The following is a 17,560-nucleotide window of genomic DNA, read 5'->3' as shown; positions in this document are numbered from 1 at the left end:
AGTTATTTAGCAGACGCTTATCCAAAGAGACTTACAAATGAGGTGAACAACAGAAGCAATTAGAACAACACAAGGACAGCAATTTATGAACACAATAACACTGATATCAGTAAGCCTATCGCAGTATACAAAGTACCAACAATTTTTTATTTAAAAAAAATCCTGTAGCTCAGTGTTAAGAGCATTGCGCTAACAACGCAAGGTTGTGGGTTCCATCCCCGTGGATTGCACATACCTAAGTATATATGTAAAGGTTTCTGCAATGTAAGTCATTTTGGATAAAAGCATCTGCCTAATGCGTAAATGTAAATGTTATAAGGAAATAAAAAGTAGAAAAGAAATAGAAGTCTGTGTTAATGGGTCAGGTGTTGGAGGAAGAGATGTGTTTTAGCCGATTCCTGAAGATGGCGACAGAAAGATTTTCAAGCATTTTTCTCTTTTTATTGGGTGTTTCAAAATGTAGCATGAACAAATGAAAAGCTGAAGTTTCCAATATCCCCTGTATGATTTGAGTGGAGAGCCATTTTAACATAATAACAGAAGGATTACGGAGAAAGTGAGGTGGTTTTATCAGCATGCAATCATAACGGATAAAGACAATTCGTGCTAGAGTAGCGATGACATTCTGAATAAATGACTTTACCCAAATCGCCAAAAGAAAGTACTCTTACCATAAACCAAAGCCATTATGAGGAATCAATAATAGATGAGCACTGACATTAAAAAGCTCCATCTGATTGGGTTTTAGTAAATTTGCGCTTCGCTAAATGATGTGGGATTGTGTGCATTGGTTTTGTTGCCTCTAATGACAGATTGCGGCGTGTGATGAGAGGGATAGCGACGCTATCGCATTTGCCATTCCCCAATTAGCACAATTGGTTGGTGATAATGCAGGATGAGGTCTCCATCTGCACTGGGGCTAATGGTTAATGATGGGGCACTGAGACTGCATTAGCCTCTCTGCTCTGGTTTACATAGACCACAGACTCATTTTCTCTGGTGAGTCTTCTCTCACCCTCTCCACATGTCTGCTTTCACTCTTCGGCCGTCTTCTCCTATAGCTCACTCTCTTTCATGATTCTTCTCCTGTGCATTTCTTGGTCTCCTTTAGCTCCCTCATGTTCTGTCACGGACAGCTGGCTGTCATCAGCCAGGAACTGAAAGGCGTCAACTCATCCGTTAATGTAAATGGAGAGATGACACTTCCTTTCTGTCTCTCTCTGTAATATCTCTCTTCGTCTCGTTCCTTTCACTTCTTATGGCTTTCCCCCTCTCACTTTCTGCAAGCGTGGGAAAGCGTACAGGAAATCGTTCATACTGTGAGGGTAGCATAACTTGCCCTGTGCCCTGGACCAATAGCGTGCCCTTCGACAGAATCTCTCTCCCCTTCAGCAAATGTCTTTTATCACATTTGTCCCCTTGATGCTCTCCATTCGTTATCAGTCTTAATACTGAATTTGGTAAGGTAAGGTATGGATGAGCATACTTGAGACTAGATGTGTGTTCAAATTTGTGCTACATTAGCGGTGTATAACCAGCACTGTTTTATGTTATGAACATGAATTCTATTTCACGCTATGCAACTTGATAGGAATAGGTGTGCTGTTTGGATATCATTGTTGTCTTCCTCCTAGAATATGCATTTTAGGAGATCTTTTATTTTTGAAAAAATACAATCAGTATATTATTAAATAAAATTATTAAACTATCTGTAAAATATCTGTTTAAAGGTAAAAATATACAGAACAATAAGACACTTTTTGCATGGTTTTACTACAGTTAAAATAAAACAAACAAACAAAAAACATGGTTGCTGAAGTAAAACAATGGTAATCAGTATACCAAAAAACAATGGTTACAACACTTCTACCACAAAAAATAACATGGTTAATGTTGTAAGGGTTGTGTTAGATTATACAGCTCCCTACAGTTGCTGTTGCAGTAGATAGCGATCAGTGTTCCAAATTTTGGAGTCAGCAGGATTGTTTTCTTTACTTACATTTACATTTAGTCATTTAGCAGACGCTTTTATCCAAATCGACTTACAAAGAGTTAGGAAGCAACAAGCGATATGTCATACAGGAGCCATAATACATTAGATTCCAATACAAATTTACTGGTTTCAACAAAAGCTAGACCACTACTTGTAGAAAGGGTTAGTGTTTATTTATTTTTATCATATTAGCTGCAAAATCAACAGAACTCTCCTCGAAGACAGAAAATACAAACCTCTCACACCTACACATCACACAATTACCTGTCTCATCATAATAGACATGCTGTAACTTGATGGGACTAAAAAAGATTATTATTCAATTTATCACAGATGTGACCCTGGACGACAAACCCTTCTTTGGGTCAATTTTCCAAAAGTACGATTTTTACATCACCTGAAAATTGAGTAAACAAGCTTTCTAGGCCAATATCTGGCGGAGATACAGCCATTTAAAACTCTGGAATCTGTGGGTGCAAAAAAATCGAAATATTGAGAAAATTGCCTTGAAGTTGTTAATCAGAGGCACTGTAGCAAGCAGTCCACTCACAAAAATAATGTTTTTATATATTAAGGGTAGGAAATTCACAAAATATCTTCATGGAACATGATCTTTACTTAATATCTAAGTGATTTTTTGGCATAAAAGAAAAATCAATAATTTTGATCCATACGATGTATTTTTGTCTTTTACTAAAAATGTTCCTGTTCTACTTAAGACTGGTTTTGTGATTCAGGGTCACAGATGATGCCCATAATGCAGGAATTCCATCAGTGACATTTCTTAACCTTCACTTCTGAAATTGCTGGCGAGTTGTTGCACTGAAGAAGGGACCCCAACTATATTTAGGTACCACTTTATGGTTTCATCAACCATTCTCGAAAGTTCACACTGGGACATTAGTGATGACCAAATATGACAATGTTGGTAACCCAATAATGGCGGAACCAATTCACTCCTATGAACATGAAACCAATGAAAGTCAATGGTGCCAACATTCTTTAAAAAGTCACACAGGTTTGAAATGACAAGAGGGTGAGTAAATGATGTCAGAATTTTCTTTTTTTGGGTGAATTATCCTGTCAAAGCAACTCTTGAATTGTTTTCAGAAAATGTTTTGAAAAGTTTTGTTTGGAAGAGTGGGAGAAGGCACGTAATAACTCAAAAGATAAAAACGTGGATGTGGAAAGACAAGTAGGCATTTGTGTGTCGTACCTTTCCAGAGTTGCGGTTTTAAACCACCCAGAGACGCAGCATTAACAAAGCCTGTGGACTGAGAAAAGATGAGAGCAAGTTTTCAAAATGCCTCAGAATAAAACAAAGGCCATTAACGAAACCAACCCACATAACCGCACGGACAGTGAGAGAGTATGAGAGATAATGGAGGACAGATATGTCAGAGCTCCTCAGGGCTGTTCGACCTTGTTCGGTTCGTACCGACTCTAATCTCTCCATTTCGTTATGCATTAATCTGAGTTCAGTGGCTTCCAGTCTGTGTTTATTACTAAAACATAGTTCATTCATAAAGAAAGCAGCTATAGTTGGTCAAAACTTCTGGTTATTAACTTATTTCGTTAAAGTGTAACATAGCCTAAAGAATAACTGATACAGTGACCTTAAAACATATTTGGAAACGCTTCCAAATGCATGAATGTTAGATGAGAGGCATTTGTTTACGAACAAATTAAAGACCTTTTCTCAGAACTATCTTTACTTTTATTTCAGACATTTCAATGTCATTTTAGTAGATGTAAGTTTGTTCTACTACTCAAGTTCACTCAGGTTTTATACCAAAATATAGACGGATGCATATATAGTTTGTCATGTTAAATATGGGCATGTTCCACTAAGTTTAAACCTCAGAAAAGTGTCCTCGTACTTTCTGTACAAAAACCTGTCCTCTTTATCTACTCTAAGCATTCCTCCTGCTTTATCTTTACTCTTCTGTCTTACTTCAGGAACTTGGCAGTGTGATATTACAGATACTAGCTGTTGTAGCAGTCTGGTTGTTCCTTGTTTGTGAGTCGCTGTAGATCAAACTCCTGCTGAACACATTTTTAGATGCACATTTCATTATTTTTAAGTTTTAAAGCTATTTTATATTTGTAATCCGTTCCTTTTTGCCTACTTTTACCTCTTTTTGAAACATAAGTTTGCAGCTTTATATATTTACCATAATGTAGTTTGTGGTTTGGTTAGTTCAATTTATCATTAATCTTATCGTTGCAAATCATGGTAAAGGTGACAGATTTGGACAATGTTTTTTTTATGTTTATTATTTTATAACCCATAACCGATTGCTGCTTTTACAAGCAACTTTATGTGGTTTATTATGCTTGGCGTTCGAATTGATTTTGTAATGCATTAATATGAATTAAATTTCACAAGGGCCTTACAGTAAATGCAGTTTGAGGCCACTGAAACGATATCCTCTGAAATTGACACACACATTTAACCACAGAGACAGGAAGTGTGTTGTCTGAATTGATAATGTAAAAGTTTCCTTTTCTTTTGTGTCCTTGTTTTTCTATCTTCCTCGCATAATTGCCTTATATTGCTGACATCTAATTTCCATTGATGGACGGACCTGGACACAAACCTCACACACTCTGTGTTTTCAGGTCTTCTACTAGTAATTTACATTTTTATGTCTCTATCGTCTCCTTCACTCTGTATAAAAATTACATTTACACGACTGCCCAGCTGAAAGAGTGTTTTCACCCTTGTGTGGCAATGGAATGACAAGAATCACAAACTCTTGACCCAGATCTATTCGATTATCTTCATAGAAGTAAGGAAAAGAGAGAGAGAACAATAAAGAGGGAGGCGTCTGGAGGGACTGTGCTTGACAAGGTAACAAAATGATAATGTTAAAGTATTCAAAAATATGTGAACTTGCAGCATGATGTGTTCACAGATATGCTGTATGAATACAATGGTGTACACAATTCTCTAATGTGCATTAGTTTATATTCATTTATCGCAACCTCTTTCACATTGAAGACTATCTGCCGTAAGTAAGGTTACTATTCCGTAAGAAAAAAGAAAGTCAGTCGTCTCTTGGGTGCAGGGGGAGAAAACGGCCCCTAAGGCTTTTGCAGCAGTAAAGTTTAAGTGGCAGTATCTGGCAGGGGACATGTGCATTTATCATGCATAGGGATCTGTGTAGTCACTCTCTTTTTAATTCTCAGAGTCAGTTATGATTATGTCATTTACCCTGTGGAAAGAACCCTCTTTATCTTTCTCACACACAGACAAGAACAGACAGTAAACTATAGGCCAGGGTGTGGTGCCTCGGTCACTATTGTGTTGTGTTGTGTTGTGTTGTGCTGAATTGCTTTGTAATACGTTGAATGACTGTACCCTGGAGATTCCTGCTTGCCTTCTCTCTTTCTGTTTTTCACCTGTCCTTTCTCGCCAAACTCACCTATTTCAAGCTGTCCTCTCAATTTATGTCAATATTCGGAAAAGTTGTGTTCTCAAAACCAACAGTGGTTGTTCACTTCTATTTTTTTACACACATCACTGCCAAAGAAGAAGAATAAACGCAATTAACTTTGTTTTGTCCAGATACTTAGCCTATTGGTTTTGATCGCTTGAGGGTGTGCGGTTCATATTTCAATATTGTCACCTGTTGCTTTACTAATAAAAACAGACAGGGACAATGTCAGTGCCGTTAAAGGAATAGTTCACCCAAACATGAAAATTCTTTCATGAACTACCCACGCTCTAGTGGTTCCAAACCAGTTTACATTTCTTTGTTTGTTTGCACACAAACAAAGATATTTGGATGAATGCTTGTAATCAAAGTTCTTGGAGCCCATTGAGTGCCATAGTGAAAATGACAATGGTAGTCAAAATTGGCCAAGAACTGTTTGCTGTCCTACATTATTCAAAATATTTTCTTTTGTGTTCAACAGAACAAAAATGATAAACATTTTTTTCCTACAATGGTATTCAATGAGGTCCACGATCTGTTTGGTTACAAGCATTCTTCCAAATTTCTCTGTGTTCATCACAACAAGGACATTTATACAGATTTGGAAATACTGGAAGGTGAGTTAATTATGACAGAATTTTTATTTTGGGTGAACTATCCCCTTAAAAGAAAGCAAGGCAGCTATAATCTAAATACCTTAATCCATTACAGAGTGAGTGAATCAAGTGTTAGTTCTATGTCTTTGGGAGTTCTGGATGATGAATAGAGAGCAGGATGTTTGATTTGGACTAAAGACACTATTCACAATGCCAGACACACTTGGGTCTCTAAGTATTTTGTGTATAGGTTATATTGGTGTATTTAGTTTCATTCACAGACCTTTACAAATGACATTATGCCACATACTATGATGATATTAAACTCCGTGTCAACAGTCTTCGTCTGCCAGGAATGAGGGTAATGTATGTATGCTAGGAACAGTGGCCACAGACTGGCATACACCCTTGTGCTAACAGTCTTGCTCAGTTTCAAAAAGATATTTCACAAGTCTAAGCATGTAGCGGTTAGTTGAATGCAACCTGATGATACCGTTGGTGTGTCACTGTTATACTGTAGTAAATGTAGATGTATGTAATCGTTGCATGGGATATACATCAGTGTTCACATCAATGATACTAGCACAGTGTTTAGTGAATGTGAACGGTATGGTTTTTTGTTTTGGTATGTTTGCATTCAGAAATTGTTTTTTTTTCGATTACTCCCATCCAGAGAAGCGAAAGATGATCTGAAACAAGGTTGACCGGTTTTCTCTCTCATCACACCCCTGTTTCCTATTTCTTTCAATTCGTGTTCTAAAATAATTTTCACTTCACATGAGAGTTGAAGGTGTGTGCACAAGAAAGGTTGAAAATTTGTTAAGGTTTGCAATTCGGTTTCATTCATTGACACAAGTTAATGCATTAGCTAACATGAACTAACAATGAGCAATATATTCTTCTTACAGCATTATCTTTGTTAATGTTAGTTAAAGCTAATTGACTTGTTCATCATTTGCTCATGTTAGTTCATTTCTGCATCGTTAACATATACAAGTTTTAAGAAACATAATAAAATGTTAATAGTGCTGTAAACATTGTTCGTGTTAGCTAATGTTGTTAAATTATTAAAGTCAGAGTAACTTTGATTCCCTGATGTTCCTTAGTATATGATTGGGCATATACACTCTATATAGATCCTCCTTACGTTAATTATATTATTATTCATTATCACATCCCTCGTCATCGTGTGACGTAGTTGTGTGTTTGTTTTGTTTGCTTTGGAAGATAAACACAGCAAAACTTGCATAAAACAAAACGACTATTGCATGATTAATAAATATCTCTGGGGGAAGATACCGAGGAGTTTGTATCTGGGCCTGTTTGGACTGGAACCAGTCCCTAGCAGACTTCGACCAGTAAGCCATGACCCCCGCGCACATTCTAGGGAACGTTCAACTCTGCAGCTTCATCTAGATTCTTGCTCGCTGTGGCGGGGGAGAGAGTAACAGTACAGGAAAGCAAAAGATGATAAAGAACGGGGAGGGGTCCCCAGCCACCGAGCAAGTATTTACAGTCCATATCTGCTTTGTTTATTGTGAAAGTTTGCGATCACATTTCTCTACCCACTATGCCAGCTCATGTACTGAGTTTCTCTCTTTACAGGATTAAAATCACGTTCGGTTCTCCTCGAGAAGGCATGGAGCACCAGAACTGAGAAATGCAGAAAGACATTCATCTTGGGGCTTTATCTTAGTTGGTCAAATGCTGAGTGAATCTGTCATAAAAATTAAACTTAGAGTTCCCCTTCGGCTTAGGGGTACTTAACTTCTTCAATGGTGGTGTGTGTCTGTCAGAGACTCGCTGGACCTCTGCTTAGTGTTATTTTAATCCAGATTGCTTTTAAGTGAGGACACAGCGAGAATACATCCTGCTTTTAGTGACTTACTGACAGTCCTCACATCGGTCACATTTGCTGGAATGATTTATTGAGGAAATGGAACTAAATGACATTTTTCCTTCAATGGAAATACGCTTTGTCTTTCGGTTGTGTTCTCATCATAACCATCGCTCAGAGTTGGCTGTTACTTTTACAAGCAGTCGGACAATTCCTTTCATGCTGCCAGATGAAGAAAGCACCTACCTTGACAGAGGAACCCGAACCGAATCTATGAACCGTAATATTGTTGGATGGAGGTTTCTGTAGCTTGGTTTGTAGAGGTTATGGGTGAGGGGTTTTGTATGAGGTATGTGTGTCCCAGGGGACACACATGCTGATAAAAAATGTATAGATTGAATGCACTGTAAATCACTTTTGATTAAAGTATCTGCCAAATGCATGAATGTAGGGGTTGGGTGTAGCAGGCTTTTTTGTCTTGGGCCAGTAGGCCTATAGAAACCATGCATAGAACCCTAGCAACCACAAGATCAGCAACACAGATCAGAACACCTTACCAACACCTTAGCAACGGGTTTCACGGGCAAGCACCACTCTCTCGCTTTACAATATGTCAAAATGCAACGACGTACTTTTTCTTTATTTGAAAGAATGCAAAAATCATATTCGAAGAAATATTTGTAATGTTTTGCATATAGCAATACTCACGAATCGGTCTCTCTTCAACAGGAAGCGGAAGTCCTGGACATCAGTCATATCAGGGACACCAGGACAGGAAAATATGCCAAGATTCCAAAGGTACTTGTGTTTAATGATGCGTTTAAGAGATTTACTATGAAGGTTGTTTATACATGAGGATAATGTGCATGGGTTGTAATGTTTTTAGGACCAGCGAGTTTGTGAACAATTGAAAACTCATAATGTAGAAGGCAAAGGTGAAAACCTAAGGTATCTGACCATTGTCCATGGCAACGACCTGGTCAATATCTCCTTCCACAATTTCCAAGCTGTGCAGGATGACCAAGCCAAGGTAACCACGACGACCACCGGGTCACCTAGATACCACGTCTGTGCTCTCTCTCTCTCTTTTTATGTGTTCACTGAATGAAATAAACATGTTTTTATATATTTTGGTTATATTTTTTTTAAGAATTGACACACAAAGTTATTTTATGTAAAGGTTTGTCGCTTTTTCATAATAAACACATTAATGTATGCAAGTTGACAAATGTGTTTTTGCAGGTGTGGGCAGATGAGCTGTTCAAGCTTGCCACAAACATATTGTCACAGAATTACTCCCGCAACACCTTCTTATTCAAAGCGTGAGTAATTCACGTTGAGTTTCAGTTCAGGGGGTTCATAGCTGAGAAACAACACAAAGAACTTGTCGAACAAGAGCTACACAATCTGTAGATGTATGTGTATGTCTGAATCTATTAAAGATAAAAAATGCTCCTATAAAACTATCAGATACTTTCAAATAAATGTTGTGTAGCTCTGTTCACGTGCTTTAATGACCAACACAGAACTGTGATTAATGTAAATAAAGACAAAACTTATCTTTTAAATACTTTTACATCCCACTGTATGTGCTGATACTGTTATTACAAATTACTCTAATCCGTGCAAATCTCTTACTGTCCTTTATATTTTTACAGTTACACAAAGCTGAAGCTACAGGTAAACCAGGATGGAAAAATCCCAGTTAAGAAGTAAGTAGACTTGAGCTGTTTTACTAAAACACAGTTTTGTTTCCACATCTTGAGGGTTTCATTGCTGATGTGCCACTTCTTCTTTCTTTACTCATTGTTTTCACTTCTCATTGTTTTATTTCTCTTTCACTTCTGTCAGTATCCTGAAGATGTTCTCAGATAGGAAGCGTGTGGAGATGGCGCTGGAAAACTGCGGTCTTGTCAGTACCAGGGTAATAATTTGTGCACCTGTCAACACATTATTACACATAAAAGCCCTATTTAAAATTGGATTGTTTTTAGCTTTAAAGCCATCTAAATGATGATTAATAAATCCACCAAACTAGCAGATTTCCTGTATGTATTTGAAATGTATAATCCTCGCCCTCCGGGAAAAAACTGGAAAAATATCTACGACACATTTTGCGCTGCACAGGTTTTTGTCCAATCAGCTGTTTAGAATAAGAATGTCTCTTAAACATCATCAGGAGTAGAAAATCATGTTTTTGGTTAATACTTTACTCTCAACTAAAACCAAACTGTCTCCTGAATGGATTTGAGTGTGTGAGCTTGGACCTCTCTTTTTATTTTTTATAAAAATAAATTGTTCTCCAAGTAACCCAAACTTCATAAAGCATTTTTCTCTTCATGAGAAAGTCTTGTTTTCTCTCACATGCAGCGTGTTGTTTTTTCTTCATTTTCTTTTCTTTGGAACTTTATATTGATCTTTAATAGTCACCTTCTCCTTTTATGGTTCAGTTTCGAGTTTGGACATATAGAGGCTGTTCTCAGATCAGTACTCTGAAATTGTGTCTCTGCTTAAACCTATGAACTGTATTACACTGCCATCTGCTGATTACTGAGAGAAATGCATGATTGTGGATAGACAGACAGTACCCAGGGGCCAGTCCTTCAAAAGTAATCTGATTGGATTTCGGGTTGGGATTATTCTGAGCAAAAGGGTGGATTTTAAGAAACTAACATTTTTTTTTTACAAAACTTTAAAACTGGTCAAAAATGCAATATTTGTCTCATGTAATACACACACAGACATATTTTTCCAAGATAGCAAAGGCTGGGATTTCCAAATCCTGATTATTCTGATCTAGTAAAAAAAATTAACAACTGGCCCATGATGATTTAAATTTGATGTATTTGTCATCAATTCAGCCATCTTTCTACATATAAACTAAGTACAATCTCACAGGGAATAGTTTTTACAGTTTGTACTACAAATATATATCTCACAAAAAAACGCAGCACTGACTAACACTACGAATAGAACAGCCCAATTCAAATCAAAGACAATTGTTGAGAAATAATAATAATCTGTTTTTATAATAGCATTTTTGTGTTACTACTATCTGTATGTATGTAAAGCATCTTTGCTACAATCCTTAATTGTAAGAAACGCTATAGAAATATACTTGACGTTTAGTGTATTGTGTATCATATAAAACTTTATATTTTTATAAAATTATTTTGTCCCGTCTGAATAAAAAAACATTCAAAATGTAATGATAATTTTCTTGGTGTATTTTAGTTCTATTCATAAAATTTCCAATTAGTATAAATACAATCAAAATGATTTCTTATTGGTATAAGGTCTTGAATAAAGGATACTAAATGTTGGAAACTTTTAATAATGTATCTAGTCTGCATTTCTTTTCACTTTTTATTCACCTGGCAGGTGTTGACTTAAATGAATATAATTGACATTTCATTTAATTCTTAAGGTGGAGAGTTTAAAGCCAGATAACTTCACCTGGGAAGTGTTTCAGAAATTTCTCGACAAACTGAGTACCAGACCAGACGTGGAGCGCATCTTTGTAGAGCTGTAAGAAAACCAATGCCTCAAGCAATTTAAAATATATGGTTCCAGCATTAAGATAATAAAATTAAGTTTCTGTTTTACCAAAAATATGATATTTTGAGAAAATTCTTGGTGGTTTGCAATTAATGCAACCAGAATACAATTTTGTGTTTACATATTATGTCTGTGTACTGTGCATATTTAACTTTGAATAATTTTTTTGGTAAAAAGACATACGCATATATTTAAGTAAAATATAAACATTAATAAACATTATATATTATTATTAGATAATTTAAATTAATGGTAAATGAATACCTAATTATGTATAGATGTAGATATCTTCAAGATAATAAAATTGAGTTTCTGTTTTACTGTGTTTTTCTGCAGTGGTTCTAAAGGGAAGCCCTTCTTGTCTTTGGATCAGTTAACGGGCTTTATAAACAACAAGCAGAGAGATTCACGATTAAATGAGGTTCTTTACCCTCCGCTCAAGCGTGAACAGGTCCGTCAGGTCTTGGAGAAATATGAGACCAACATCAGCCAGCTTGAGAGAGGTACAAATAAATAACACACACAAACTACTGTTTGACGTATTGCCTTCACAAGATCACATAGCTATTTAATGTGTGAAACTGAACAAAGTGATTTTATATATATTTTTTTTATGTTTATGATATAATAATAATGGAAGTTTGTTTGTGTCCATGTGCAGATCAGTTCTCCATGATGGCTTTCATAAAGTATCTTGGTGGCGATGATAATTTTGTGGTTCCTCCTGAGAGACTGGATATCATTGATGACATGAATCAACCCTTGTCTCACTATTTTATCAACTCTTCACACAACACCTACCTTACGGGTACTGTCATCTTTTTCCCTTATGTCTTTTCAAATCTGTGTGGTTTTCTCACACATGATGAGAGGATGAATAATGACAGAATCATTTTCGGGTTAAGAACGGCCTGTTTTTCTCTCACAGTGGGTCAGTTGACGGGTCTGTCGTCAGTAGAGATGTACAGGCAGGTGTTGCTGACAGGGTGCCGCTGTATCGAACTGGATTGCTGGAAGGGCCGCCCAATTGACGAAGAGCCAATCATCACGCATGGGTTCACCATGACAACTGAAATTTCATTTAAGGTGTTTTAAACCTTAAACCTTGTTTTAGAAAGACTTTTCCCTGGAACCGGACCATTTGTATACCCTACGCACAAAAAGTGTGTTTGCTGAGTTTAAAATGTTTTTATTTTATTTTAATTTGTTTTAGGAAGTCATTGATGCCATTGCTGAAAGTGCGTTCAAAACTTCCCAGTACCCTCTTATTCTCTCCTTTGAGAATCACGTGGACTCGTAAGTACACGGCTTGAGTTTAATCTCAGTCTGAGCGTGAGCTTCATTCACACACACAATCTCTATTTCTCTGTCGTCTCAGATCAAGGCAGCAGGAGAAAATGGCCGATTACTGCAGATCAATGTTCGGGGATGCTTTGCTCATCGACCCTCTGGATAAGTACCCGGTGAGTCAGGAATAATGAGAATGGTAGTCAAAAGTGCCCCAGAACTGTTTGCTTATGTCCTACATTCTTCAAATTATCTTCTTAAAATATATTACAAATCAATTTTTACTTTGTTAGTCAATGATGGCCAATAACTGTTTAATTATAAGCATTCTTCCAAATATCTTTCTCTGTGTTCAACCAAACAAAGGTAATTATCCTAACCCCCCAAAATTTTTCATTTACTCACCTTCTTGCCATTCAAAACCTGTACATGTCTCAAAACAATGGAGGTCAATCAATGGGCAGGCACTGTTGTTAAGGTAACAACATTCTTCAAAATATCTTCTTTTGTGTTCCGCAAAAGATAAAGTCACACAGGTTTAGAATGATGCGAGGGTGGTTAAATGGTGAAAGAATTTATATTTTGGGGGGTTTTCTCCAAACCCTTTTATTGAAATAATGGTAACTGAATTTGCCTTGCTTTCTCTGAGGCTTGGCAATCGTTATATAAATCTAGAAATAAAGTATTTGGTTGACCAATCTGAGGTATTTAAGAGAACCGTACCGAATTAGAAAACTACATAATCATATATTTGCGTGTAGACTAGCAGACTTTAAATGCTGTTTTTGCAGCTGGTTCCTGGGCAACCACTGCCAACCCCTAATGAGCTGAAGGGGAAGATTCTCATCAAGAACAAGAAGAAACATCACAAAAGGGACTCAAAAGGAGGAGGGAGCATCAAACGCAAAGATGGGACGGGTGGTCAGTCCTCACCTTTAAATGGTGCGTGGCCATAAAAAAGAGCTTGAAAGATCTGTGTTTAGCCTTTTACTTACCAAAATTGTTGGCTGAACTAATTTAGGTTGTTTACTTACTGTCACTGCCCATTTTATTTGATATATAAATTAATTTTATATATATTTATATATGTGTGTGTCTGTCTGTGTGTCATTTTTGTTATTGCCCATTTCATTTCAAACCCATTCATAATCAGATTTGTGTTTAGATTTATCATTGTCTGATGGGGACGCGGGCCAGAACCTGTCTAATGGGGGCAAGAGGCTTGCAGGGAGGATGACCAAAGACCTTGATATTTGCAAATCGATTGGTGGGTTTGTGCCTAGTTAACATCAGTTCTCAGCCAATCATGGTGAAGACTGATGTCAAATTAGGCACCAGCACGGCGGTTTATGGGGTGTATTCATTTTCGTCTTTCTGTTTGTATTATTGTTTCATGACTTGATAGATCGGGGGGATGGAGAAACTGATGATGAGGAGGAGGAGCTGGGTCCAGATCCAGAACCCCAAAAAGACACTGATGAGGTAAACATTGCGATACTTGATTTCTTACTCTTTCTCCCTTTCTCTCTCTCTCATGAGGCATTAAAGTGTCCCTGTCTTTCAGGGTACTGCATATAGTGAGGTGAACGCTACGGAGGAAATGTCCACATTGGTCAACTACATAGAACCAGTCAAATTCAAATCGTTTGAAGTGGCAAGAAGTGAGTAAAAATGCTGTAATACTGTGCGTGTGTGTCTTTGTTTCTAGGTTTCTATACATTCCCCACAATGTAAATTGATTATTAAACCATAAAAAATCTGTCTTTCTCTTTTTAGAGAGAAACAAGTATTTTGAGATGTCCTCTTTTGTGGAGACCAAAGGCATGGAAACTTTGAAGAACTTTCCCAGCGATTTTGTAGAGTATCCTTTCATGCACTTTCTAGACATCTCTGTATATTCACACGTGGAAAAAAATCCAAAGATTCTAAATTTGTAATTAATCAGCATTTCTTGATGTGTTGTGGCCATCCAGTCAATTTTCTGTTGAATTTCAACGAAATCTAGCCCCAGGAGTGACATAAAGCCATCCAACAGCAATGTGAAAGACTTACAGCATGACAACTGGTCATGTGTCTGGAGGTTATCACATCAAATTTTAATTTCAGAACTTTTCCCAAATACATTTACAAATATTACTGTTGTATTGCTTTAAAGCGAATATGAACTTCAATTCAATTTTATTAATATAGCGCTTTTCACAATGTGCATTGTTCCAAAGCAGCTTTACAGGAGAAAATAAGAAACCAAGAAAAGGTATTAACACAGCGCATGGTGTTTATAGAGCAAGCAAGATCATTTTAATAAATAGTATATAATAAAAGCAGTCTCCCGCTGAGCAAGCCGACACGGCCCTGTGGCGAGGGACCCAAACTCCAATGATAAATGAATGGAGAAAAAAACCTCTGGAGAAACCAGTCTCAGCCGGGAGGGCCAGGTCCCCTCTGACATGTCACATCTGCACTCAGTGATTTTGATTAAAAGTTACTGAGTAAATGTTTATGGAGAAAAAAAAAAAAAAAAATGGAGAGCTTATTAGTTGTGATTTTTTTTTTTTAGCATTTATATGACAAGAAGTCTGTCTTTGCTCTTGGTTGGGGATGCAATTGCCTGAAACTGGAGCGGGGATGGTCTGTCAGTCCGCAGGCTCTCGCTGGAGGATGGCACGGGATGTCCAGCTGGAGCTGGCGTAATCTCTAGTTAGGGATGGGCATGTGATGTTTATCTGGGCCTGCATAATCTCTCTCTACCTCAGGATAGGCTTCCCGAGGCGGTCGAGGAAGGCAGAAAAGACTAATTAAAGTAGTTTCTGTGTGATAGAAGCTCTGTTATGTTGGTAGGGGCTAAACCGTTTAAGGCTTTATAAGTAATGAAAAGAACTTTGTCAATACGATACTTAATGGGTAGCCAGTGAAGGGATGATGAAATTGGGGTAATGTGATCGTATTTTCTGGACCTGGTGAGAACTCTGGCAGCTGCATTCTGAACTAGCTGCTGTTTGTTTATTGATGATGCAGGACAACCACTAAGTAGTGCATTACAATAGTCAAGTCTTGAGGTCACAAATGCATGAATAAGCTTTTCTGCGTCAGCAAGAATATTTCGTAATTAGGCAACATTTCTATGGTTGAAGCAGGCTGTTATTGTGACATTTGAGATGTGATTTCCAAATGACAGGTTGTACTGTACGCCTAGGTCTTTAACTGTATTTGTTGGAGTTACAGTGCAGCCTTCGATTTGCAGGTTATATACAGAAATATACTGCTTACGTGTCTTTGGTCCAATAAGTAATATTTCTGTTTTATTGGAATTTAAAAGAAAATGACTAGTCATACACTGTTTTATATCTTGGATGCACTCTGCCAATTTGGAAAGCTGGAAGGAATCATGTGCTTTTGATGAGATGTATAGCTGATATATATATATATATATATAACTAATTCCATGTTTTCTCATAATGTTGCCAAGAGCAGCATGTATATGGAGTATAGCAAGGTTCCTAAAACCAAACCCTGAGGTAATCCATAATTTACTTGCGTTAGATTTGACGATTCCCCATTTATAACAAATGATATCTATCTGATAAGTAAGATCTGAACCATTGTAGTGCCTGTTCCTGAATACCAGTAAAATTGTGTAAGCGATCTAAAAGTATTTCATGGTAAACAGTATAGAACGCAGCACTCGAGGACAAGGTCAAGCAGGACTAGGAGTGAGATGTTGCCTTTATCTGATGCTCTAAGCAGGTCGTTTGTCATTTTAACAAGTGCAGATCAGTGCTGTGATGCGGTCTAAAGTCTGATTAAAATTTTTCGTGCATGTCATAATTTTGTAAGAATGAGCACAACTGAGTGGACACTACTTTTCCTAGTATTTTAGGAATTGAATTAGGTCTATAGCTTCCTAGTTCACTGGGATATAAGTTTGGTTTCCTGATAAGCGGCTTAATGACGGCCAGCGTAAAGGGTCCTGGTACATGGTCTAGATTGATTGACGAGTTGATAATTTTATAAATGGGCTCAACTGCAACATCTAGTAGTAACTCTTTTAATAATTTGGTGGGTATTGGGTCTAATAAGCATGTTGTCAGGTTTAGATGTTGCAGTTAGTTTAATTAAAACTTCCTGTTTTATAGGTGAAAACACAGTAGCTTTTCTTTTGGGGCGATGGTTGATACTAGTGAGAGATGGTGGTCTAGTGGGTTAAACCACTGAACTGGTAAATCAAAGGTTGCTGGTTCGATCCCAGAAGCCACCACCAGTGTGTCCTTGAGCAAGACACTTTACTCCATGTTGCTCCAGGGGGATTGTCCCTGTAATAAGTGCACTGTAAGTCGCTTTGGATAAAAGCGTCTGCCAAATTACTAAATTATAAATTATTATAAATTATACAAATTCATAGGGCAGATTTGGAGGTTGAGTTTTTACTATTTTGTCTCGTATATGTTTACGATTCTCTCAAGAAAATGAATGAATTCATTGCTACCAAGGTGCGGCGGAATAACCAGGTCATGTTATGTCTGTTTATTTGTTAATTTGGCTACTGTACTAAACAAAAACCTTGGAATGTTTTTGTTAGCTGCTTTAAGTGCCTTTTTATAAACAGTTTGCACTCTCTTTCCACTCAATTTTAAAGCCCTCTAATTGGGTTTTTGTTTCCATCTGCGCTCCAGATTACGGGTTTCTCTTTTAAAGGCATGGTTGGTGCTGTTGTACCATGATGCTATGTTTTTCACACTAATCTTTTTTGACTTCATAGGTGCGACAGTTTCTAGAGTGTTAGAGAAAATAGTGCCAATTTTTCTGGTCATGTCATCTAGCGATTCTGCATTTATTGGTATGGTTATTAAAG

General features: G+C 37.2%; 1 protein-coding gene across 1 annotated transcript in view; it reads left to right on the top strand.

Annotated features, from left to right (window-relative positions):
* plcb3 (phospholipase C, beta 3 (phosphatidylinositol-specific)) overlaps positions 1 to 17,560 on the top strand; it is a 46,238-nt gene that overhangs the window by 13,028 nt on the left and 15,650 nt on the right. Inside the window, exons 3-18 of the mRNA XM_056744680.1 lie at positions 8,596 to 8,664; positions 8,753 to 8,896; positions 9,109 to 9,188; positions 9,525 to 9,578; positions 9,718 to 9,790; positions 11,294 to 11,394; positions 11,761 to 11,927; positions 12,086 to 12,232; positions 12,353 to 12,510; positions 12,638 to 12,720; positions 12,803 to 12,887; positions 13,503 to 13,653; positions 13,877 to 13,978; positions 14,117 to 14,193; positions 14,276 to 14,372; positions 14,488 to 14,572. Of these exons, the coding sequence (XP_056600658.1) occupies positions 8,596 to 8,664; positions 8,753 to 8,896; positions 9,109 to 9,188; positions 9,525 to 9,578; positions 9,718 to 9,790; positions 11,294 to 11,394; positions 11,761 to 11,927; positions 12,086 to 12,232; positions 12,353 to 12,510; positions 12,638 to 12,720; positions 12,803 to 12,887; positions 13,503 to 13,653; positions 13,877 to 13,978; positions 14,117 to 14,193; positions 14,276 to 14,372; positions 14,488 to 14,572 (1,673 nt within the window). The remainder of the gene's footprint in view (positions 1 to 8,595; positions 8,665 to 8,752; positions 8,897 to 9,108; positions 9,189 to 9,524; positions 9,579 to 9,717; positions 9,791 to 11,293; positions 11,395 to 11,760; positions 11,928 to 12,085; positions 12,233 to 12,352; positions 12,511 to 12,637; positions 12,721 to 12,802; positions 12,888 to 13,502; positions 13,654 to 13,876; positions 13,979 to 14,116; positions 14,194 to 14,275; positions 14,373 to 14,487; positions 14,573 to 17,560) is intronic.

Source organism: Triplophysa dalaica, chromosome 1, assembly GCF_015846415.1.
Source record: "Triplophysa dalaica isolate WHDGS20190420 chromosome 1, ASM1584641v1, whole genome shotgun sequence".
NCBI classification, from domain to species: domain Eukaryota; kingdom Metazoa; phylum Chordata; class Actinopteri; order Cypriniformes; family Nemacheilidae; genus Triplophysa; species Triplophysa dalaica.
The sequence above is the reverse complement of the archived record's forward strand: the minus strand, read 5'-3'. Positions and strand labels throughout refer to the sequence as shown.